Consider the following 24,934-nt stretch of genomic DNA (forward strand, 5'->3'; position numbering starts at 1 on the left):
GCGCTCTATTCCGTCCCAACGGACGGTATGGCTCGCTGACGCCTCCGCTGGAGGCCGTACGGGAAGTAGGTAGCACAGCGCCGGCACGTCCGATGCTGTTGGCGATGTGCGTCCTCAGACGTAGCCCGTACTGGCCGTAGGTCACATCAAGACGCGCATGCTCCCCTTCTGGTGTCAGAAGTTTGACCCTGGACTCGTATTTTTAGACCCGTAGTGGTTGGGAGCGGTACGGACCTCCGTCGGGCGAGGCGAGGCCCGCACCCGAGGGGTCGAGCGAGGCGGAGCCTGCATCCTCGGGGTCGGGCGAGGCGAAGCTCGCACCCTCGGGGTTGGATGTGACGGGGCTCTCGCCCGAGGGTTCGGGCGAGACGGAGCCCGCACCCTTGGGTCGGGTGACCCGGATCCCGCGTCCTTGAGGTCGGACGAGGCAGAGTCTGCGCCCTCGGGGTCGGACGTGACGGGGCTCTCGTCTGAGGATTCGGGGCGAGACAGAGCCCACGCCCTTGGGTTCGGGTGACCGGGATCCTGCGTCCTTGAGGTCGGACAAGATAGAGCCCATGCCCTCAGGGCCGGGCGAGACCAAGATACACTCTTGACCATCCGAGGGAGTTAGCGTTCGCGGCCATTAGCTTCCTTCTCCCGGGTACCCCTGCCGACACCAATATCTCGTCCTACTTCACCGTTATTTGGATTTTAACCAATGTGACAAGTAGCTCGTTTAATCAGCACAAGACAGTCCTTCCAACTTTGTTTTGCACATCAAAACACACTGTCAAAGCGAGAAGGTAAAATGGAATAAAATGGTTTCAAAACAATGCCCAACGCCAGGCATGTCTTATGGATCATGTCTTACTGTACCCATGCATTGGAGGGATGTCAATATAAATATGAGATTTCTGATGTAATTGATTGATTGCAAGAGCAACAGATATTTTATAATGCTAACATTACAGCTGGAAAAAACTAAAAGCGAGTCATTTTAACTAACTCAGTTATCGATATTGCGGCAATTCTAGCTAACCATATAGTACAGCACCACCACCCTGAAACATAAATAACTCAATGACCTAGTAAGCGACTGAGAAAATGGATAGAAATAAAGGCTATCAAAATTCTGGTATGTTATGCTAATATATCAACACTACGCCAAAACATTGAATGCGTGTTCTGCATTATCTGCTAATATCAAATTCGCCTGCGGTTATCAACCCTTGGTTTCTTCGATGCTGCTGAAGTACTGGAGTCATCACCACCAGATTGTATCTGGCATTTTTTAAGGAACAAACTTTCAGCTTACCGGCATAGTTGTAAGCCAAAAAGATAGAGTGCAGACGATACTACTTACCTTATCAAGCTTCTCTCTGACTAGCTTTACAGTAGCGTTCATCGACTTGGATGGAAAATAATCCTACAAACAAAGCGAACATTTATCCATATATTGGGAAAGTAGCATTCAACTTAAGGAAAGGAAACCAGGACCAACAAGAAAAGAAGAGTGCAAAGCTACTAGAGTGGTAAGCTACATTAAACAGGTTTGCATTACATATTAGCACAGCAGGATCTCCACAAAAGTTAGACGTTTTGGCCCTTACCAGGTACTTTGCTTTAGTGATGTAATGCAAAGATGTTTGTGTTCTAGTACTAAATATCTTAGTTGACCAAAGTTGACCCGTTGGCATTGTTTAGCAACCTTAAATTTGTTGGGAAATGATTTCAAGGTAATTAGATTGAACATATTTTTACCACATACCTTATCTGAGGGCACATGACTGAAACGAGGATCTTCAATATGAGAAGCATGAATTGTCTTCATATATTCCCTGAATACGTGTAAAATGAACCTTAGGAGAAAAATCAGGCTGATACTTTTACACTTTGCTCAAGAGAACAGTTAGATTGAAGAGTTTCAGCCTAGTTGTCATAGTTTCACAACATCCACAATGTAACTGGTCATGTTATACTGAAATCAGCAAAGCCAGTGTCAGGAATACAAACCTCTTATTAGAGTTCATCTGGTGGTGATTCCCACTAGATGATCCCTGAGCTGGAGAATACTGAGATGTCCCTTCAGGTCTGCCAGCAGATGCTGGGAATGGAAGAAAATTTCTCAATCAAAGGTACCAGTGTAAATAAATTAGCAATGCTCACAGTAGTTATGCGTTGCTGTCAAAATACTAAATACAAAGCTGTAGAGACCAAAAAGTAAAGTGGAGGCACACATTTTATTCGGCCAAGGACTTCTTTTCTCCTAGCTTCCAGTTTCTCCTTAGTGTCTAGAGGACTCTCAAATTGAGGGGCGTAGGTCACCTGCAGGCGGTTGCCAAGAAATACAGACTCGTCAAGCTTCCTCTTTGCAAACCTGCAGCATGAGAGCACCAATTTTGCATTTCAAATGGAGGCCGCTGATTCTGGACTTTGACCATGAGAAAAGATATCAACAGTTGGCAGCAGATAAGCTCGAGCTTCAATGCTAGCAACTGGACGGTGAGATGTGAATTGAATCAACATTTAGTGGATTAAATTGTATGTTAGCCAACTGAATACACGGATTTTATGACCCAATTGACTTTTGTGGTTCAATAAAACACCAAGTAATTATTATGTTCTCTTGATTGAAGCCTGGTGAACAATAAGCATAAACTGAACATTGTCCCAAGTTGAATTGAAGAAAGATGAAGGTTAGGGTTACAGTAGGCTACATCATTGAGCCATTCTTGTCATCCCCAGCAGTTGGGGTTGGTAGGCCACATAAAACACGGGGCGGTTTCATTGCCCTGTGCTGTTATTACAGTCCAAGAACACCTGAACTATACTAACTGCTAGATCAGCACAGAGTCCACACCACGTGAGTGGAAAATGCCAATGGGTGGAGACGGTGGTACCAAATGAATCACCTCACCTGGCGTTGTTGACCTGGGAGAACTTGACGAAGAAGACGTCGGTGTAGGGTTCACAGTCCTCTGCATCCATGGGCGTGCACCTGACACCCAAGGGTGGGTAATTAATCAACTAATAAGCAGTTCGAATACAGGATGCAGGAGGAGCGAGAGGAGGAAGAGGTGAGACTGACTCCTCCACGGGGCCGTACGTCCCGAAGAGATTGGCGAGGTCGTCGCCGCATCCGAGTGAAGGCACGTTGCGCACGATCAAGTACCTGCAGGCAGGAGGAGCAAGCAACCACCGGCACCAACCATCAGCAAGGGCAAGCTAGGTCTAGAGAGGCGGGATTCTGGTACCTGGACTCGTCGCAGACGGTGTAGACGCGCACGGCGGCTGGCTCGTCGCGGTCGCGAGGCATCTCGACCGGCGGCCGGCGCGCAGAGGGGACGGACGCGTGGGGCGAGGCGGCGGTGCCGCTGGGCCTGGGCCTTTGCGGAAAGGAGGCGAAGGCGTCGTCCGCCGGAGCCCGGAGACGACGGAAGAAGCGCTGAATGGAGTAGTAGACAGAGGAGTTGGAGGATTTGGAAACCGGACCGCTTGATGGCGCAATTTCAAGCTGTTTCTGCAAACTTTGTAACGAAAATTTTAGAGATGAAGCTAAATTTTCAGCAAAGATATATATGACGAGTGAATGAAAAGACGAAGAACGAGGGGTAACGAGGAGCATGGACAGGAGCACCAGTCTCTCTGGCCAGTAATAAATGCAAGGTCAGCAGCTCGCATTATTTCGACCAAAATTTCATTCCACTTTTACAACTCCGAGGATTTCATTTCACATCACGGACGAGGGGTAACGAGGCATTCATGTATTAAGTTTTTTTTTTTCCTCTGCCATACATCAGAGATGGCATCAAGCAGTTGGAAATAACATATGCCAGCTGATGGCGGTGAACATGTCAATAGGCAAAACAAAACAAAAACAAAAAAACATTGCAAAATGACATCTGTTACTCAGGTTTCAACGATGTTGCTTCTGCAACATTAGGCAGCACCAGCAGCACAATTACAGGTCTGCACGGGCAACAAAACTTATTATTTTCTCCTTTTCTCGAAACCAAGTGGGCAGTATAACATCGAGCCTGTCTTCCTTCACAAAAATCTGATACAATGGACCCTCAGAACAACTGACTGGAGGGGCAGTCAGATGGGGACACCGTAATTCACAATCTTCGTGAGGGCAGCGTTAAGCACTCGCTTCTCCTTCTTAACCTGAGAAGCTAGCCCAGATATCTGCAACACATGAAAAGACAATCTCTGCTATGAGCTTTGACCACACAAGCCACCCAGCTTCAAAAAATACAAAATATTCAGAGGCCGCTGCATCATGGTCATCCACTCATCCATCTCTAGGATAATGCTACGAGCGTATCGCACAGTTTTACTTAATCACTCACTACATGAGATGTAATAAGCGGTCCGGAATAGTCAGTAAAATATAAACTGCTATGACAAGTGTGTATTTCTGAAAAGAGGCCCAACTGCAGCAAATAGCAGCTCATGTAGGTTAAGATACGAAAGAAATCACCAAGAAAACTAAATGTAATTCTCTATATAAGAGCTTCTGAGCGATCCAACAACATTATACATCCCATATTCCCATATATACAAATGGTACACTGTTTAACAAAATTCATTCTCAAGCACATAATATCCATGTCAGGAGCAACTAGTAAGACTGCTAAGAAAAGGCTTTGATGCATTTTAGAATACAGACTTAGGAGACATGTGTTATTAAAAACTCTAATTGGCTAGAAAAAAAAAATCTCAAATCAATTCCTATAAACATCACCATGTCCAAAGATACATGCAGATTTACTAACCTCCGATCGAAATTCGGATGCATGTGCTCTGGGAAGCTGATCAATAATCCCCTTCAGACCTGAGAAGACACATTTCATCAAAAATGCAAAATTTAGGATAAAATAATCTCCATACCAGAAATCAAATGTCACGAGCACAACACAAAACAATAATATAGGGAAATCTTACACACCTACTGCTTGGTTTTCAATATCTCTAATCTCACTCAACTCATGTTGAATGGAACGCCCTTCTTCCCTGATAAAGCAGAAAGTATCACCCATGTTATATAGAGTAATAAGGACAGAAATAAATGATACAAGGGGGGAGAGAGAGATGCCTGAGTGTATTCCATCCTTTCTGAAATCTTTTCTCTGCGGTTGCTGCTCTATCCTGGATTCCAGTATGCATAAAATCAGTCATGGATAGCATCTGAAGTTAAAAGAGACAACAAAAAAAACTAACAAATGGTTCAATTATCTTCAAATGAAAAAAATTACCAACAGTTTTTGGCGTTCATTGGATACAAGATTCACAGTCTGCCGCATGTGATTCACTTCAGCTTGTACCCCAGAAAGTAGGGTCTATAGTATGAAAAAACAAAAATTATGTTAGATAATCGATCTGATCCGTACCATTTCGTAGGGAAAATACAAACTTGCAAACATCAAATTTGATTTTATTCTGACTTGCTACATGAACGTCATCAATCATGTTCAGGGAAACAACAGTTAAATGTATCCAAACACTAGCATGTAAATTATAAGAATGTAGTCATAGGTGAATAGATAGCCCCACCTAGGAAGAGGACTTCTAAGCAAGATGGTGAATTAACTTGAAAGAGTATGAATCAAGGAAGATGGTTAATTAACTTTGAAGAGCATGAATCTATCAAGTCACAGGAGTATATGTGCCAATCAAAATGACATAGGGTGCTTACCTCCTTGCTAACAAACATGCGTCGTACTCGTTGAATAAGGTAGCTCCTTGGCCCTGCAAGGATTCATTCATATTCATTTAGTATTACAAAGGTCCATTTTAAGCCTTCTTGAAATTATATTGGAACAAATGTCCAATGAGTCAGCAAGCTTATTACCTTGGGGCTATGTACCATGAAATACTAGGCAACTAAGTCAAGGATGGATAGTTTGAACAAAACTTCGCAACAGCTTTAATGAATTTCATCAATTCCCAAATCATTGAACTATTATTTCAAAGTTTTTTTAAACCAATGTGCATCATATTCTAAGAAGAAGGAATACATTGACTCGGCTGAGGTCTCAAAACATTTCATTCATTTGCAAGAACACAGCAAAGGATCAATTCTAGAATATCAAAAGTACATTTGAGTTAAAGAAAACAATTTGGTTTAGCATGTGGTAATAATGACTTCAATGTTCTTCAAGTGCATTGTGTGGATACTAAATTACAGCTATGTGAATCCCTCATGCAAATACTAAATTACATTGTGCATTAGCAAAAGGAACCAATGAAAGTACAATGCAAACAGCAGAAACCCATTCAATATAGCACCAAAGAACAATGAAGTTGTTGCAAGGAAAACATATTACTTTTGAAAAGGACAATCCCTGCAAGTGTTGCAGAGCCTGCAGCAATGCCTGGATGCATTATCGCCATGACAACACCCTCTGCAACCATTATAACCATTCAATGCTTGAGAAAAAAATAGCAAAATTTCGCCAACGAAGATGAACATCATCTACGAAGAACATCAAATTAAGGGGAATCCCGAACTATCTGATCTTTACGCAGCAAAACGGCACCTTTGATCTTGCCAAACACAATCTGCTCGTAAGCAGAGTATTCCTTCTTCACCCATTCCAGCTCCTCCTGCGAATAGGACAGCGAAAGGTTTGAGCTTTCACCAAATTGTGCTTAGATCGACCGAAGCGAGGGGAATGGGGGGCCACCACCTTGGCGATGAGGGTGAGGTCGGAGGCGGCAGCGTAGGCGGAGGACGCGGCCGTGGAGGAAGCAGAAGCAGCCGCGGAGGCGGATGAGGTGGCCAAGGTGGTGGCGGAGGCTAGGGCAGCCTTGGCGGCGTCGGCCTTCTCGGTGCCGAAGGTCTCGGCCCAGCGGGTGAAGTCTGCAGCCGCGGCCGCCGCGGAGGCGGCAGAGGAGGCGACCATGGAGGAGATGGAACCGCTCTCCGGCTGCGGAGGAGGCGGCGGCGGCGGCGAGTCGCCGGAGCTGGTGGGCGCGTCGGCCATGGTGGTGGCGATGGTGCGGGTCTGTGCGTCGGACGGATCAAATGGGCCCAATTCAACGAAGAAGGGTTGGCAAAGTGTTAGTAAATACGCTTCCTGACTATGTATACGTACTTCAAGAAAAATGCGTCAGTCTGCTAAAAAAAAAGCGTCATGGCACGATATTTTGAAAAACAAAAACCTGGTAGTTATATGGTCAAAGGCAGACCAAACCTGTTCTGAAGTTAAATTACATTTGTTACAAATCTCCTCGATGGCTTGTCAGGAAGCTCCTTCATTTGGAGTACATGTGCAGGACATACTGTTCACGTCTGAACATAGGATTCCACACGACCTTCCGAAGCATAAATGCCGGAGGCTCCCACACGAGTGGGGTCTGAGGAAGGGAAAAACCGAGGCAAGTCTTCCCCCGAAGACAAAATTATTCAAAACTTGTTTTCTGAATCCATTTTATCACCTGATCCTAACACTCGTTGTGCCAACATCATCTCATCATAGCATATAACTTTGTGCTAAATATTTGGATTACACAATACTGTACTATTGCTAGAGAAATAGGTAGAGAACCAGAGCAGCATCAGTAATGCCATTTAGGCCTCAGCTCCTCTTCTTCCTCTGTCAACTCTTGATACTGGTACCATTGTGACGCCGCTTTACCGACAGGCAATGGGGAGCGGACGAATACCTCAACCGGTTTGGGTACATGTACCACCAGATGCAGCTCACCGCCATCGTGTTCTTCCTCGATATTGTCATCCTCGATATTGTCATCAGGGCCGTTTGATGGCACGCCTGATGGCTCCACAGAAATCCATCCAAGCCCAGAGATTGCGATGTCACAAGCAGGCCTGCATATGACATTGTTACAGAAATGCAATTGCTCGTTTCAAAAAAAAAAAAAATGCAATTGCTTCTATTTCTCTTGTTATCCAGACAAGATACTTCCCATCCTCGCAGTAAAAGAAGAAGGCTAGCTTCACTAAACTACCCATGCAGTTTTTGACCATATAATAAATGAATGATGAGTAAAGCTATGGCATCACCATTACTCGCAGACATTACCTGTCACGTTCCTCATACTTTATCTTCAACTCGCGAACACCTTGAAGCCCTGCCCATCCTTCAGCTCTCTCCTTACCAGCTGGCGGAGTCAATGTAACTCCAACTTCAGCCTGGAAAATGAAAAAAAAAGCAACAAGACAGAAATAAAATGAAATCATCATTGTTTCAGATGAGCCTCATTTAGATGCATGTAAGTTTCATGCAAACATAGAAAATACAGTTTTGAAGAGCATGGTTAAATGCAAAGAGTTTTGCAGGACACAATTCAGAGCTGTGATTAGAAAGAGGAGAAGAGGGAGAAGCAACTCTCTTTCTAAACCAAATAAAATATAGCTGGTGGTATTAGACAATGAACTTTCATACCAATTAGCATAGGCATACCTCGTAAAATTGATCTGCTTCTGTTGTCCGGACCATGTAAATCTTTAGCTTCTTGGGCCCATAGAATGTCAGCCGTGAGCGTGGAAGAGCCTATGTCATTCATTGATTGACAATTACAGCTTAGAAGGGAGAATTAGAACATGGTAAGAAAACAATATATCAAAGATGAAGTTCAGCTCATTAGGTACCTTGACAACATCAACGCGGACTAGCCCAGCCCAGAATAATGAATTCCCACTCAATTCAATATCTGTATCATTAGCCTGAACATAACATCATGTTCTGAAGAAAAAGATTAGTGTGGAAATTTAGAGAAAGGAACATGTGTTCAACCGAATGAAATATACATACGGGAAAACATCGCCCTTTCAAACGACTTTGTGGTGCAAGAGAAGGCAGATCATCAGCATGGATAACTGCTGCCTGCCTATGGTGAAGGTGGACTCCAGGTGTATCATACAATTTCTGTGTGCAAAGATTCAGGGATATGTTAGTATACTTCAAATTGGACCTCTAAGTAGAAGATACAAAACATCGGGATGTAATCAGAGAGAACACATATTTTGGAGCAGTTCATATTGAGCATTGTCAGTGCATAGAAACAATTGTATTGCATCAAAGGATCATGATAAGACACACCTTTAGAAGTATAGACACATCTATGTAGGTTAGTGGAATATTTTTATTTGAGAATTTTCAGCGAGCACGGATTTAAATTACTGTTCGTATAGCTATATCAACAAAGTGCGTGCAACAGGCTAGCAACTAAAGTTAACATATACAGATCCTTTCAGAAGATCAATTGGCCAGACAGAATCATACCCCTCCGCCTAAAAATGCTTCAATTTGAATAGGGCCAAGGGTTGTTCCAGGAACAGCAGACTGTATTGGCTTGTATTTTTGGGCTGCCGCTGCCACCGGATCCTTGTATGCCATTGTTCCTACAACAGAAGGATCTCCAACAGTTAGCGTAGTAAGTAAAAGAACGAGCAGCATTGTTTAGATGGTAACCACTACATAAATGGATACAGGACAAATATTAATAATAGGAAAGGCATACTTAGCATTGCACTGATAAATGCAGATTTCCCAACATTTGCGGAACCCTGTAACAGTGTATGATTTAGGTCAGACATAACTACACTGGCTGACAGGCAGAAACACAACTCGCATGCTTTAAAGTTGTATTGCCTGAATTATTGAAGTTGATTAAATTTGTACAGATAGCAGTAGCAATTGCATATACAATATAATGCACATATCTCTGAACAGCAATTGCACTCTTATCCCCCCACCCCCTTCAAATCTAAAGAAGAACACAAAAATGGAAGTGATGAGTGCTTACCAGTATATATACATCTCGGCCCTAATATGATAAAAATAAACATCAGTAAGGATTGTGAAATGTAGAACAAGCAGGGGAAGTGAAGATCTGTAGAACTTGAGATGATATAATTCGAGCATGGCCAAGAAGTGAACAGTCCAACTGCAATAATCACAAAAAAAAAAAAACAGAGATGCTGACCTTCATTTCCTGTCGAATCTCTGATATAACCCCTGTGATACCAACCAATGACTTTGAGCTTGTCAAATGGACACTAAGGACGCTGCATATACCAAGTTTAAATTGGTCAGATCATCTGATGAAAGTGCCATAAAATGAGGAATACTAGTAAGGAAAAGGTTCCTACTTAAGCTTCTTCTTGACAACTGACTCGACAACCCAGTCGCCTATGCAATTCAAATCAGTGTCTCTGGGAAGGAGATCGACCTAGGAAAGAAGTAGCTTCAGTTGTCAGATGATAGTGATAAAAAAACAGGACAGTATAGAAAAACTGAATGTATAAAACAACCACCTTTGTTATCACAAGTATAATAGGATTAGCACCAGCAAAATCGCGTACTCGTGCCAGAAAACTCCCATTGAAGTCAACGATGTCAACCTTCACATAGACGCTAGAATGAGTGGGCAGAGAAAGGAGCAGAGGCAAGAAAATCAGAAATCTGGCAAATTGTTTACCAATTTGACTATCAGCGCTTTCTCGTGACGGAGGTATGACAGCTTCTCCCTGAGTTGTTCTGCAGAAACAAACTGCTTGCCGCCAGGATAACCACCGTGGCCACCAACAGCAGTGACCATGTGGCCATGAGACAGCAGCTTGCACCTTCCACATAGAACGGTTCTCAGTTGGTGGTGCCTCTTTTTCTGCTCATCAGAGAAGAAACGAAATGAGAGCGCAGCGCAGCTACCATTCTCTGCTCCGAGGAAGACTATGAATGGATGAATGTAGTGGCCGAGCGAAAAGGGAAGGGGAAGAAGCATTGGTGATTACCAGTTCGTACGTGTCGGGGTCGACGTATCCCGGCGCGGCCTCCTCCGCCGTCTGCAGCGGGGCGCCGCAGCCGTAGCAAGAGGCGAGGCCGGAGGGCTTCCGCGCCAGGGCCCGGCGCTTCTCCTTGCGTCGGCGGCGCCGGTCGGCGTCGTCGGGAGCGAGAACACGCGCGGCGGCCTCGGTGGCCAGCTGGAGGCCGAGGAAGCGGTCCCCACGCGTGGGCGCGGCGGGCCCCGCGCCGTCAGGCGGGGCCGGCGGCGGAGCTGGAGCGGCGGCGAGGGAGGTCCGGTGGGCGTGGGGCTTGAGCGGTGGAGGTGGTGGCGGTAGGGTTTTGGGGAAGGAGAGGAAGGGGAGGTGCGGTGACGCCATGGACGATGGACGGTTCGTGACCGTCGGCGGCGTGCCGGCGTGGCGGAGCGGAGCAGGGGGAGGTCTCGTCCCCTTGCCTTATCCGGCCGGCGCAACCGCGCAACGGAACGGACGCAGGCGGTAATGAAATATCTTGGGGCTTGGGCTTGTTGTCCGACCAGATCCAATTGAAATGCCCTTTCAAAACGAAATCCAATTGAAATAAGATGGATCAAATAGGCTCAGAACATCTCGACTAAACCAAGGAATCTCCTTTAAAAAAAAATGCTTATTATGCTAGCAAATATACCCTCGCGTTGTAACGGAAGAACATAAGCTACCGAATATTCAACCAGAATAGAAATGCTAAGAAAATAAGCTATCGGATATTCATGTAAAATGAGAATAAGACTGCTACATAGTTATTTATATTTTATTCTTCTATAATTTTTTAAACTATAATATATTTTATGATGAACATGACATTCATAATATATAATATAAAATTTTAATATTGACAATATTTGAGATCTATAAAAATCTATAATTTTTTTTACATACCAAATTGCATGCGCAGAGTATTGTTTCAGAGAGAGATGTAGATATCTTCTCATGCAGCAGCAGCAGCAGCAACAACAACAAAGCCTTTAAGTCCTAAATAAGTTAGGGTAGGCTAGAGTTGAAACCCAGCAGAAGCAATCAAGGTTCAGACGCGTGAATAGCTGTCTTCCAAGCACTCCTATCTAAGGCTAAGTCTTTAGGTATATTCCATCCTTTCAAGTCTTCTTTTATTGCCTCTACCCAAGTCAACTTCGGTCTTCCTCTGCCTCTCTTCACGTTACTATCCTGGCCTAGGCTTTCACTACGCACCGGTGCCTCTGGAGGTCTCCGTTGGACATGTCCAAACCATCTCAACCGGTGTTGGACAAGCTTCTCTTCAATTAGTGCTACCCCTAATCTATCACGTATATCATCGTTCCGAACTCGATCCCTTCTTGTATGACCGCAAATCCAACGCAACATACGTATTTCCGCGACACTTATCTGTTGAACATGTCGTCTTTTCGTAGGCCAACATTCTGCACCATACAACATAGCAGGTCTAATCGCCGTCCTATAAAACTTGATTTTTAGCTTCTGTGGTACCCTTTTGTCACATAGGACACCAGATGCTTGCCGCCACTTCACCCACCCTGCTTTGATTCTATGGCTAACATCTTCATCAATATCCCTGTCTCTCTGTAGCATTGATCCTAAATATCGAAAGGTATCCTTCCTAGGCACTACTTGACCTTCCAAACTAATATCTTCTTTCTCTCGAATAGTAGTGCCGAAGTCACATCTCATATACTCAGTTTTAGTTCTACTGAGTCTAAAACCTTTGGACTCCAAAGTCTCCCGCCATAACTCCAGTTTCTGATTCACTCCTGTTCGGTTTTCATCAACTAGCACTACATCGTCCGTGAAAAGCATACACCAAGGAATGTTTCCTTGTATGTCCCTTGTGACCTCATCCATTACTAAGGCAAACAAATAAGGGCTCAAAGCTGACTCTTGAAGTAGTCCTATTCTAATCGGGAAGTCATCCGTGTCTCCATCACTTGTTCGAACTCTAGTCACAATATTGTTGTACATGTTCTTAATGAGCCCGACGTACTTCGTTGGGACTTTATGTTTGTCCAAAGCCCACCACATAATATTCCTTGGTATTTTATCATAAGCCTTCTCCAAGTCAATAAAAACCATGTGTAGGTCCTTCTTCTTCTCCCTATACCGCTCCATAACTTGTCTTATTAAAAAAATGACTTCCATGGTTGACCTTCTGGGTATGAAACCAAATTAGTTCATAGAGACCCGCGTTATTGCTCTCAAGCGATGCTCGATAACTCTCTCCCATAGCTTTATAGTATGACTCATCAACTTAATTCCTCGGTAATTAGTACAACTTTAAATATCCCCTTTATTCTTATAGATCGGTACCAATATACTTCTCCTCCACTCATCAGGCATCTTGTTCGATCGAAAAATATGGTTGAACAGCTTGGTTAGCCATACTATAGCTATGTCCCCGAGACATCTCCACACCTCGATTGGGATACCATCCGGTCCCATCGCCTTACCTCCTTTCATCCTTTTCAACGTCTCTTTGACTTCAGATTCTTAGATTCTCCGCGCAAAACGCCTATTGGTGTCATCAAAAGAGTCATCTAACTGAAAGGTTGTGTCCGTATTCTCACCATTAAATAATTTGTCAAAATACTCTTGCCATCGATGTCGGATCTCATCCTCCTTCACCAAGAGATGCTCTCTTTCATCCTTAATGCACTTAACTTGGTTGAAGTCCCTTGTCTTTCTCTCACGAACTCTAGCCATCCTATAAATGTCCTTCTCTTCTTCCTTCGTACTTAAACGTTGGTAAATATCCTCGTACGTTCTACCCTTTGCCACACTTACAGCTCGCTTTGCAGTCTTCTTTGCCACCTTGTACTTCTCTATGTTGTCCACACTTCTGTCATGGTACAAGCGTCTATAACACTCTTTCTTCTCCTTAATAGCCCTTTGGACTTCCTCGTTCCACCACCAAGTATCTTTAGTCTCGCCTCCGCTTCCTTTGGTTACTCTACACACCTCTGAGGCTACCTTCCGAATGTTGGTTGCCATCTTCTCCCACACGTTATTTATGTCTTCTTCTTCCTTCCAAGAGCCCTCTTTGATAACCCTTTCTCTGAATACCTCTGACGTCTCCCCTTTCAGTTTCCACCATTTTGTTCTTTCAATCTTAGCTTGTTTATCTCTATGGGCACGCACCTGAAAACGAAAGTCTGACACCAAAAGCTTATGTTGAGAAACAACACACTCTCCTGGTATCACCTTGCAACCCAAGCATGCTCGTTTGTCCTTTCTTCTTGTGAGGACAAAGTCAATTTGGCTAGAGTGTTGTCCGCTACTGAAGGTCACTAGATGAGATTCTCTCTTTCTAAAGAAAGTGTTGGCTATTATCAGGTCAAAAGCTACCGCGAAGTCTAGAACTTCCTCCCCCTCGTGATTCCTACTACCATACCCAAAACCTCGAAACCTGCGCTTGTAGTACCTACATGCACATTAAGATCTCCTCCTATAAAAAACTTCTCACTACTGGGTACAGCTCTAATCAGGCCATCTAAGTTTTCACATAACTGTCTCTTAGCACTCTCGTTGAGGCCTACTTGGGGGCATACGCACTAATTACGTTCAAGACCATATCACCAATGACAAGCTTGACTAAGATAATCCTATCTCCTTGTCTTCTCACTCCCACCACACTATTCTTAAGGCTCTTATCAATCAAAACTCCTACTCCATTTCTATTCGCAACTGTCCCTGTGTACCAAAGCTTGAAACCTGTATTGTCCACCTCCTTCGCCTTCTGACCCTTCCATTTAGTCTCTTGAACGCATAATATATTTACACGTCTCCTAGTCGCGGTATCAACTAATTCTCTTAACTTACCTGTAAGCGACCCTACATTCCAACTGCCTAAACGGATCCTAGTTGATTCGACTAGCTTCCTTACCCTTCGCACCCGTCGAATCAGATGTGAAGACCCTTGCTCATTTTTCACTACACCCGGGCGCCGATGTAGCGCGCCACTAAGGATGCGACGACCTGATCCTTGATCACTTGACACCATGCCCAGATCGCGACACGGCGCGTCACGGGGGTGACGACCCGGACCTTGCTCATTTAACACCATACCCGGGTTCCGATATGGCGCGTCGCTAAGAGGGTTACGCCCCAACGATTTTCTTTCGGGTTTCATCTCCATTAGAATGGCTAGATTTAACGTTGGCTCGCCACGCCTAACACAACCCTCCTCCTTAGGCGGAGTTAGATATCTTCTCATGCATGGGGTCATTTATGAATTGATCAGACAGGGACAACCAATCTGCTACTGCATGCCAATGAGTGTGGAACCTGCTCATCTCTGGGATCCGCATACTGCAAATGCTGCCGGAAACCAAACCAGCCAGTGTCGTCTCAGATTTCATATCCTCGTCACAGAAATGAAAATTTGCTTTCTTTTGTCTCAATCCAAACTTTTCAAACTGCATTGCCCGGTTGTTGAAAAAGCTCAGCATTTGGTCCAACTTGACGAACGGAGATAACATAAATCCAACCTAGACTACCAAGTTCCATATTTCTTCTAGTTCAATGGACTTTTGTAACTCTCATCAATCATATCGACGTTAGAAAAAAATAGTCACATCCATATTATCCCTTTGGACATGGGAACCGACGAACGTCCACATCCTAGAGTGACACTGAATTGTTAGTTTGTTACCATCATCTAGATTAGTCACAAAATCAACTGTACAATCCAACTTTAGTTTGTAAAGAATTTGCTCAAATATGTAGGACTATATACATAGCAGCACACGAAATATCATGCACACAAGCTTGATTGTTCTGCAGTTCTATAAGCATCTAAGAAGTGAAGCAAGGGCGCGCGACCCAGTGAAAAATTTGATCAAGAGATAACGTCGCTACCTCTTCCTGATGTGCGCGGCGAACTCCACGTCGCCCCAATGGCCCAATTCTTGCCGGCCGGCTGATCCGGCAGAAGATGAACTCAGTTTGATCCGTGTCAAGTATTCTCAAACGAATCAGTGTCCTTATTAGGACACCTTTCCTAGTATATATGATCATGTTCTTTATATTTTTTAATATTTATCAAATATCCTTTGTTCAGTAGAACACGTATCCGATTTTGTATTCATGCTAGAAATTGAAATGTCCTTTGCTTAATAGAACACATAATATTCTCGCTTTGTTGTATTCATACCCGGGATTCATTGCTTGGCTCTTACCTTGGCGAGACTAACGTACCACGCCGCCATCAACAGCTTCGTCGGCTACGACAATCTCTCTAGCGCTGAGAATGAGAATATATGGATCACGTTTCTTTGTTTAGATTTATTTGGCAGACAGGGGGGGATTCTATCTGATTTCGGATTGTGGATAGGTTTGGAGTCCTCAATAGAATTGTATACAAAGCCTGATACGTGGGCCGCGCAATACGTATTGGAATATGACTCTTTTGTATTGATCATCGCTTGACGCGATATATTCAAACTCCTACTATGAACACGTGTCATCTAAGTCTGTGCAAAAGAAACTCTCCATTATCTAGTAGTTAGAGGTCGATAGACAAAAAAAAAACCCTCCAAAATTTCGCCTCTTTATTATTATTATTAGGTATATACTAGACTAGCATAAATATCCATATGATTGCTACGAAAAGTAATAGTCGCTTGTATATCTATATCTATTAATAAAGAGGCAAAATTTCAACCTATTTTTTATCCATTTTTTTTTTGTTCATCTTCCTTTAACTACCGAACAATAGAGAGTTTCTTCCATCTGGACTCAAATATATATATATAACCCGTGCTCATCCTAATCTAAAGAGGAATCCTTCGTTCCCGCCTCTATTTTGATTCTGTTTCCGTCCTATCCGTGTCCTGGGTTTTTTCATCCGTTTGATTCTTTTCTATTTTGGTTTTGCTTTTTGTTGGCATCGTCGCTGTGTATGCAACCTCCACTCATCGTCCAAGATTGTTGTGTGCATCCTGCAGCGGACCAGCACAACTTGAAGCTGTATCTCGTCGTGCATGTTGGGACCAAGCCATTCATCATGTTAATTCAGCTATTAAAATTTAGGAGGTGTGTCGAGAGAATGTTGTATGGGGTGTTTGGATACTAATAAAAAAATAAATTACATAATTTGTCAGTACTCCGCGAGATAAATTTTTTAAGCCTAATTAATCCATCATTAGCGTATGTTTACTGTAGCAAACATTGTCAAATCATGGATTAATTAGACTCAAAAGATTCGTCTCGCAAATTAGTCGCAAACTATGTAGTTAGTTTCATAATTAGACTATATTTAATACTCCATACATGTATTAAACATCCGATGATATAGCGACTAAAATTTAGAAAGAGAACACCCCTTAGTCCAGTGGTGCTACCAACGTTAACGTGCACGCGACCGGCTCTCCCGACCTGCATCTGCACCCACCGAAACCGAATTAAACACCGCAGGCCATGCTTGCCAAAAGTTGATCCCGCCAGGCCATATCCATGTAGGACCATGTTGAACTGGTCCAGTTGGTGTCGTCAACAATCCTTCACTTCCATGTATGGTTTTCTCCAGAATCCAGATCATGCCTTTCGCACACCCTGCGTTTAAATCAATTTTGAATTCTGGTCCATCCGTAAGCTTCAAGATTTTTTTTTTTGTATTTGTTTGTGGAAACAACGGTTCAATTCAATTTACTACAATTTGATTCATAGCAGCTGCGCCGGATTCTGCGTGGCACTTGTTCTCAGAGTAATATATATGGTTCAATTTTGCAGATGTTTATAGTTAACCTCCAATAAAAATATGTTTCTGTACTGATCCTTTCTATTGCATTGCATGAACAATAATGTTCTAAGACGACGACAACGTTATCATTGAGTAGCACTTGGATCAGTTGCATCTACTCTAGAAGCAGCTGTCTCGTTTCCAACTGCTTAATTTGTGGACGTCCTCTTCTAGGTACACTTTTTTCCCTTAAGAATTGTGAACCCAAACGCAGCGATGTCATCCCAAGAATCGACTAAACATAATAAGCACACCGTGACCTTATAAATATAAAAGTTAAACAATAAATATGTATTTGAACCCTTAACTTTTCTCTAATAAATAAATTGTTAATGTAGTTTTGATAAGGAATAAACCATTATTATTATAATTTAATCACCCGATAATCCAACTAATCAAACCGTGAACTGCAATTTGGAGTAGTTTGTTATCCAATCTAATCAAAGTAAATCTATCTCCAAGCTATATGCATATACCAATATATAATCCTCGACGTGGGTTACTGTGTAGAAATCGAGAGAGATCTCGTTGACACGATATCTAACTCTACCAACACAAGGATAGTATGAAAGTTAAAGCTATGATATATTTACAACTAAATATTTTTATGCCTTACAATGGAAGAGAAACAATATCTATCAAGGTTATATTTTAAGTTTTAAACGGATTTAATAGAACATTATGATATTATTGCCAATATTAACTTACATTTTACATGTTATGATCATCATAACATAAATTTTAGCTTTGTAATTTTATGAAAAGTGTAAAAAATGAATAGATATGTAACATTCTCATTCTCGTTTTCCATTAATGTTTGACAGGGTTTTTTTTTTCTCCCGTTGCAACACACGAGCATATTTGCTAGTATAAGAAAAATTGACTAAAATAGAAAATACAAATCACTTTTATACATGAGAAAAGAAGACCAAAATAGATGTATGTCTCAAAGTATATCACAAAGGGAAGGGAAGAGAGATAAAGAAATCTCCACATAGTGGATGGTCTGTTTCAAGGAAGACAATAGACATATGTACTGATCACAATCATCTCAACTTCTTTAGCCATACCAGTATCACAAGAAGCTACAATGCTTGACGTGGACAGAGCTTGGCATTTGTCGTTGCTCTCTAAAGCCAGTGCACTAAGGTATTTCCTAATGTGAACCATGATGAGAGTAATAAAAGGTAGAGCTAATGTGAATCTGATGCAAATATATTCATTTGGCCATTTGAGTTTGTTTTATTTTGTTGGAAAGGTAAAGTTATTTCCCTTAAACCACATATGACCCTGTTCACTTCTCTTATAATCTGTTTTTTCAGCCGGAACAGTATTTTTCTCTCACAACAAATCAACTGGAACAGTGTTTCGACTTATTTTTTCAGTGAAGCAAACGGGGCCATAGATGGAACAAAAGCTCCAAACCTCTAATCCCACTCAACACTTAGGCCCCCCTTTAGAATGCGGGAAAATTTCCCGTTTCTTGCCCTTTTCAATTAAAATAAACTAATTTCTATGAGATTCATGTATATGAAACTCCTTTATTCTAAAGGAGTCTTTACATGTTTTCCAGTGATGCAGTTATTACACAAAAGCATATGCAGGGCATTCCCCATCTATAATAGCATAGGAATCAAGAGCAATAAATAGTGCATGAATCTAAATTGGTTTGCATAATCAGATCATTATTCACAAATAAAAAAAGATCTAACAGCAAGTTCCCTGAATTCCACGGGCAAGGTCTGGCGTATCACAGATATATATAAGCGCATAATGCGGTGCATCCAAAAGGCAGCCCAACAATAGAGGGACCATCCAGACATGTTTTTTCTACTAATCTTCTGTGTGCTGCTAAATTACTGAACAAAGTTAATACTATAATATGAAAAATAGTGAGAAGATTTCCTAGCATTAGTAATCCAAATAAATTAAGAAACCATATTCTTTATTAATTAAGTGTTAGTGTAGTGTAGCATGCAAATCTCAAAAGTAGGCCATTAGAGATATCCCCCCCCCCCCCCCCACCCCCCCCCCCCCCCCCACACACACACACACACAAAAAGAGCAAAGCTTAACTCTGATTCATGATTCCTTCTACCCTGACTACTCTTAGTTGGAAATGGCAATGGCACTTTTTAGAGCATGGATAGCTATTATTGGTAAGTTTCACCGCTACCTGAATTGCAAATAAAAAAATTATTAACTGCAAAACTTTATATTTATTAAACACTACAACTTTGGTTAGGGCATCTCCATCCGAGGTTATTTGAATATATATATATATATATATATATATATATATATATATATATATATATATATATATATATGTATATGTATGTATGAATGTGTATTGTACTACACCGATGAATGACCAACGTATCAGGTGCAAACCGTCAACCTATGCAAACTTGAAAACTACCGATCAGGAACACTAGATGCTAATCCAATGGATGGAATAAGAGGTGAGATTTTTTTACGCTTAAGCCCCCCACCCGCTGGTCTTTTTTTACGCTTAAGTCCTCTCACCCCATCCATTGGATCAACATCTAGTGGTCTTGATTAGTAGTTTCTAAATTTATACAAGTTGATTGATTTACACCTGATATGTTGCCGATGAATGGATAGGATCCAGAGCAATACCACGGGACCTTTCGGACGTACCGGCCTTGAAGCACCGATCGCTGCAATTGCGCATGCTCCATCGGCCTGCCATGCTTGGATGGATGGATGCATGCAGCGGAGCTATCCAGCTAAGCTAGTTTCAGGTTCATCGTATGCATGAAGCACGATGCCATGATGCATGGTGATCGATCGATGCCTAAGCATGCATGCTGTGCTGCTGCTAGGTTCGAGATATAGGTCAAGATGGGGATGGAAGGGGACGTACGGCCGAGAGAGGCTTCAGGCTAGCTCCTCGTCCATTGCCCGCAGCCTGCTGGTTGCTGCCGCCTCCAGCTCAAGCCCTTCTAGCGTTGATGGATCGGGCAGGGACCCGGCCGGCCCACTCCCATCAGTCCCAGCCGACAAAATTAAAGCGACCTTCTAGCGGCGGTAGGGTAGGGCCGAAGCAGGGCCGATTTTCCCAAACATGCTCCTGAGGTATGATTTTAAAGTTCGGATCCTTAGCTCGACGCCGGAGTAATTGACGTCGAGGTTACACGTCTCGGCACCGGTGCATATGGTTCCTAGGTTTTGGGGCCACGTAGGCGTTAATGAAAACGTGGCGGTGACCTGGCAGGCACCTTAGCGCCGAGCCCGGCACCAGATATCTTGGCGCCGTTCTGGCCTTACAGGTGGGTCCGTTTTCTTTCTCTCCTCTCTTCCTCTCTTATTCTCTCCCACGCCTCTGTCTCCGGCGCCGTGGCCAGCCCGCCCATCCCCGCGCTCCGCGCCGGTAGGCGAGCCAGCCCCGAGCACCGGCGTCGTGGCCAGCTGCTCCTCGTCCCGCATCCCGGCCGGCCGCACGATGTCGCGCACGCCCGAGCCCGTCCCGCGCGCCCCGCTGAGCCCCACGCGCCGTGCTGCGCCGCGCGCGGCCTGGAGTGTCCGGCCACGCCCATCCCCACCCCGCGCACCAAACATGATTATGTACCATAATGGTTGAGATTTTCTTTTCTTTCCTTCTATTTTATGCAAAAGAACTGAATGTGATTACATACATTGCATGCGTGTGAGCCAATCTTGCATGCGAGTGGCCGAGCACTGAGCCGCTGAGCAGCAGCAGGGTAGACTAGCGGGCAGGTACGTTTATGTCATCGTCTCCAACTGCGGTTACTAAAATAATGTAGCATTTACAGTGATTTGTCATGCCACCGCCGAATAGACTTTTCAGTGTCCTTCGAAATAGTGATTGAAGTCTGAAATCGAATAGGCTTTTCAGTCATATAATTTAGGCTCTCCAGTGTCCTACGATGTATGCTTTTCAGTGATTCTGAGTAGACTTTCCAGGAGCATTTACAACACAATACAACGGCTAGCAAATCTGCCTCTGCATATATATATATATATATATATATATATATATATATATATATATATATATATATATATATATATATGTGTGTGTGTGTGTGTGTGTGTGTTCTAGGATGCACTGCTAACCAAAAGGAAAACCAAACTAGTATTCGATTTCGTTGGAGTAAGAATGTCTGGAGGATCATCTAGAGGAAAGGGTTTCGGTAGTGGGAGAGGAAAGGGAGGGATGAAGGGAACTCCCATTGTGTGGGAGGGGTCTCTTGGGCCTAATTTCTTTGAGGAACCAGAGTATCAATTTCCCCCCGGGAGCAAGAGTGATTTCACTAAAGAGTGCCCTCTCAGAGGATACGATAACAGGAAGGGAGATTGGCCAAAATGCATGCATGGTGAGGATTGCTTAGTGCAGATGTTCACCGAGGAGATTGACGGAGGTCGTCGCTTCTTCAAATACCCTCGAGCATGGGTAATTGCTATTACATTTTATTTGTTAAATATGTTTCTCGAATACCCTTACAACCCACAGGACATACTTATTGTAGTGTTTCGAGTCCGAAGAAAACTATAGGTTCACTAGGCGGGTCGATCCTCGACTAATTTATCCACATCAGCAGTACATCTATTACCTATAGGACGAAATCTTCGATCTACAAAGGGAAGTTAGCAGCGGGTAAAAGGAAGACGAAGACGACGACAACAACAATGGTGCAAGTTCACATGAGGCACTCTGCAATGATCCATATTGCACCTTCCCTAATCACAAGAACAAGGGGCCTCCGCCATCACCCCTGCCACCACCACCACCAACAATAGGAGGCTACTGTGGAGAAGGTGCAACATAATTTACTATGTGGCCACACTAATAGGATGATCCTATCTTATTTACATGGCACATCGATGTGTTTGTTGTTTGGTTTTAATTACCTAAGGCATGTTAGGTTTAATCGAAGAAACTATGTACCCTTATTTGGTACATGTTCTCACATGTCATTTCATGTGCTTGTTGTTCGCTTCAATTACCTAAGGCATGTTAGGTTTAGTTCAGGACCTCTGTACCCTAGTTCGGTACATGTTCTCGCATGCCATTTTTATGTGTTGTGTGTATTGAATTATATAATGTCCTACTTCGTTAGGTTTTGTTTGCAGCACATGATCATATTTTACTACGTCCGCAATATTAAACTGAATATTATGACCACAAATAATGAAAACAACTACATAATGAAAAGTCCAATACTATGACACATTAAGCAACACAATAATACTAGAAGTACGTGCCGACAAACTAAATAACGCAATACATGACCTAAGCATGCCCATACTTAAAGTGCATTACATGACAATACAATGAAAAGTCCAACAGTAGACAACTTTGTTCATGAATAAACCATAGAACTAGCAAGTAATGGAGACTACTGAGTGCAACGAGGCAACTTTTTCTTTCTCGGGGCATCAGGATTCTCTTCCATCGTTGCTTTCACTATGCGTGCACGCTCAAGCTTCTTCTCTCTCTCCTCCCTATACGCAGCAACACGCCTCCTTTCCTCCTCTTCCTTGTGCTCCTTTTCTATAGCCTCCTCTCTGCGTCTCTTCTCCATCATCTTCTTATCCTCTGCCTCCCACTATAACAGTTCTGCATCCATTCCTTGTCTTCAGGCTCGATCTCAGTGTCGATCCACTGCTCAAAATCATAGAGCGGTGGAGGGGTCTGCAACAAATGCAATTGTTACAAAACAAAAAAATCATGCAAGATGTCATGTGACACAAAATAATTATTACACAACATCAATTCCTCACCATCTTGTTAATGCGGCGCTGACGAAGTGTAGGCTCAAACGTAAAATTGGAACACATCTAATACCTCTGCCTATACATGTCCTCTTTATCGGACTTGACTACCTTGTAAGGATCGCCGCAAAAGCACATGGGCACTAGAACACCACTAGGCAGAGGCAATGGGTCAAAGGCATTTTTGGTCATCCGGCCATAACTATAATTTAGTCATTTTCATTCTAAGAACTGAAAGCAATTAACATTAAACCCTACACCTAGGGTTTCCCATTTGATCCACAACAATGAACCCATAACATAACAACATGCGCTGAGGTTACCTTGGTTGCTAGCTTTTCCACGCCTTGGCATCCTATGGTTGTATAATATAAATATTAAAATTGCATGAAACCCTAAGTAATGACAATTCTTAAGTTGAAAATCCGACTAATATATACCGAATCAATGTGAAAAAACTAGGAGGGAGCGAGGATACCTTGCTCTCGAAGATCTACGGATCAAATCAAAGTTTCCAAGGTCCAATATGTCGATTCGTGAGGTAGGACGAAGTGGGGAGAGGAAAAACCCGAGAGAGGAGAAAGAAGAGGAAGAAGGCTCGGGCAGGAAGGTTGGACGCCGGGTAAAAACACCATCTTGGCGTCATAGATCTTGGCGCCGTTCTCGACGCCAATAACCACGGCGCCAAGCTTGGCGCCAATAACCCCGGTGCCGTGCTGGCTGTCAGGTCAGCGTCCACGCCGCCAACGTGGCCCCGACCTAGGCGCCGAACCTTTTGGCACCGAGACGTGTAAGCTCGGCGCCACCAACGATGGCGCGGAGCTAAGGGTCCAGATTTTAAACTCCAGAGGCACATTTATGAAAAACTTTCAAAAAAAACAAAAATTTCGGGTATCAGGGTCAGGGAGGCCCGGGCCTCTTGTCTGTACTGTGGGCAGTGGGCCTTCATTGTGTAGTGGGCCTGCCTACCTAGCCGTTGATACCTGTCGATCATGGGCAATCTGCTCGTTGCCTGGTGGTTAAACAGCTAGATTTAACAGCTTTGTACTTTTAGGGGTTGACAGCCGATGTTACCGTCGACGGTGAGACGTCATTGGTGAATTTAGTGGCTGTACAGAAAAAGAAAATACAATGGTACCTTTTTACATCTGCTCTAGTTCCACCCCTGGGTGAATTGGTCAATCTTATCTCGAGAATTTGTCGCTTCCTTTTTTTTGAAGGTGCTCCTAGGGATAGGGCAGTGTGTAGCCGTGTTTTTTTTTTTTAAAGTCAATAGCACGGAGGTGTATAGTAGGTACGTATACTATATTAAACGGTTGCCTCATCTGTTCACTTGTCTATAGGGAAAGGACCATGTACGGATATGGGAGCTACGGGCTACCTAGTAGAGAATCATAGAGTACGTAGCAGCAGAAATGCAGAATTAAGAAGAGGATCATATTTGGGCTGGTCCAAGCCAAGAATGAGCATGCCCGGCGGCCGGCGCGGCCCATGGTGCAACCCAACATAAATATGGAATATATATGGTTCTAGTGGCCCAACTGATCCCACAAATTACAGCTGCTACATGGGCCAGATTTATTTGACGTGTCAATCCTTCCAATTACTTGAGACGTTTTTCTTCCCAAAAATAAAGAAAGAACAAACAAAAATTAGGACGTCAAAGCTCT

At 43.3% G+C, this 24,934-nt stretch overlaps 3 protein-coding genes across 3 annotated transcripts; all 3 read right to left on the reverse strand.

The window, feature by feature from the left end:
* Nucleotides 1-901: 901 nt before the first annotated feature.
* On the reverse strand, nucleotides 902-3,586 carry LOC136462399 (uncharacterized). The gene is made up of 8 exons (XM_066461502.1): nucleotides 3,237-3,586; nucleotides 3,071-3,154; nucleotides 2,900-2,980; nucleotides 2,220-2,359; nucleotides 1,996-2,086; nucleotides 1,751-1,820; nucleotides 1,346-1,408; nucleotides 902-1,263 (listed from the first exon to the last, which is right to left on the reverse strand). The coding sequence occupies exons 1-8, from the start codon at nucleotides 3,296-3,298 to the stop codon at nucleotides 1,186-1,188; spliced, it is 669 nt and encodes a 222-aa protein (XP_066317599.1). The 5' UTR covers nucleotides 3,299-3,586; the 3' UTR covers nucleotides 902-1,185.
* A 140-nt stretch (nucleotides 3,587-3,726) lies between these two features.
* LOC136466436 (RGS1-HXK1-interacting protein 1-like) lies at nucleotides 3,727-7,036 on the reverse strand. Its single transcript, XM_066464845.1, has 9 exons — nucleotides 6,675-7,036; nucleotides 6,525-6,591; nucleotides 6,312-6,389; nucleotides 5,681-5,733; nucleotides 5,241-5,324; nucleotides 5,081-5,133; nucleotides 4,934-4,998; nucleotides 4,761-4,819; nucleotides 3,727-4,170 (listed from the first exon to the last, which is right to left on the reverse strand). The coding sequence occupies exons 1-9, from the start codon at nucleotides 6,969-6,971 to the stop codon at nucleotides 4,081-4,083; spliced, it is 846 nt and encodes a 281-aa protein (XP_066320942.1). The 5' UTR covers nucleotides 6,972-7,036; the 3' UTR covers nucleotides 3,727-4,080.
* A 326-nt stretch (nucleotides 7,037-7,362) lies between these two features.
* On the reverse strand, nucleotides 7,363-11,250 carry LOC136466435 (putative nitric oxide synthase). The gene is made up of 13 exons (XM_066464844.1): nucleotides 10,745-11,250; nucleotides 10,432-10,617; nucleotides 10,268-10,354; nucleotides 10,103-10,182; nucleotides 9,937-10,018; nucleotides 9,757-9,777; nucleotides 9,472-9,517; nucleotides 9,234-9,352; nucleotides 8,763-8,876; nucleotides 8,600-8,674; nucleotides 8,412-8,501; nucleotides 8,031-8,140; nucleotides 7,363-7,816 (listed from the first exon to the last, which is right to left on the reverse strand). Exons 1-13 carry the CDS (start codon nucleotides 11,111-11,113, stop codon nucleotides 7,546-7,548), a joined length of 1,650 nt encoding a protein of 549 aa, XP_066320941.1. The 5' UTR covers nucleotides 11,114-11,250; the 3' UTR covers nucleotides 7,363-7,545.
* Nucleotides 11,251-24,934: the final 13,684 nt, after the last annotated feature.

Source organism: Miscanthus floridulus, chromosome 7 (genome assembly GCF_019320115.1).
Source record: "Miscanthus floridulus cultivar M001 chromosome 7, ASM1932011v1, whole genome shotgun sequence".
NCBI classification, from domain to species: domain Eukaryota; kingdom Viridiplantae; phylum Streptophyta; class Magnoliopsida; order Poales; family Poaceae; genus Miscanthus; species Miscanthus floridulus.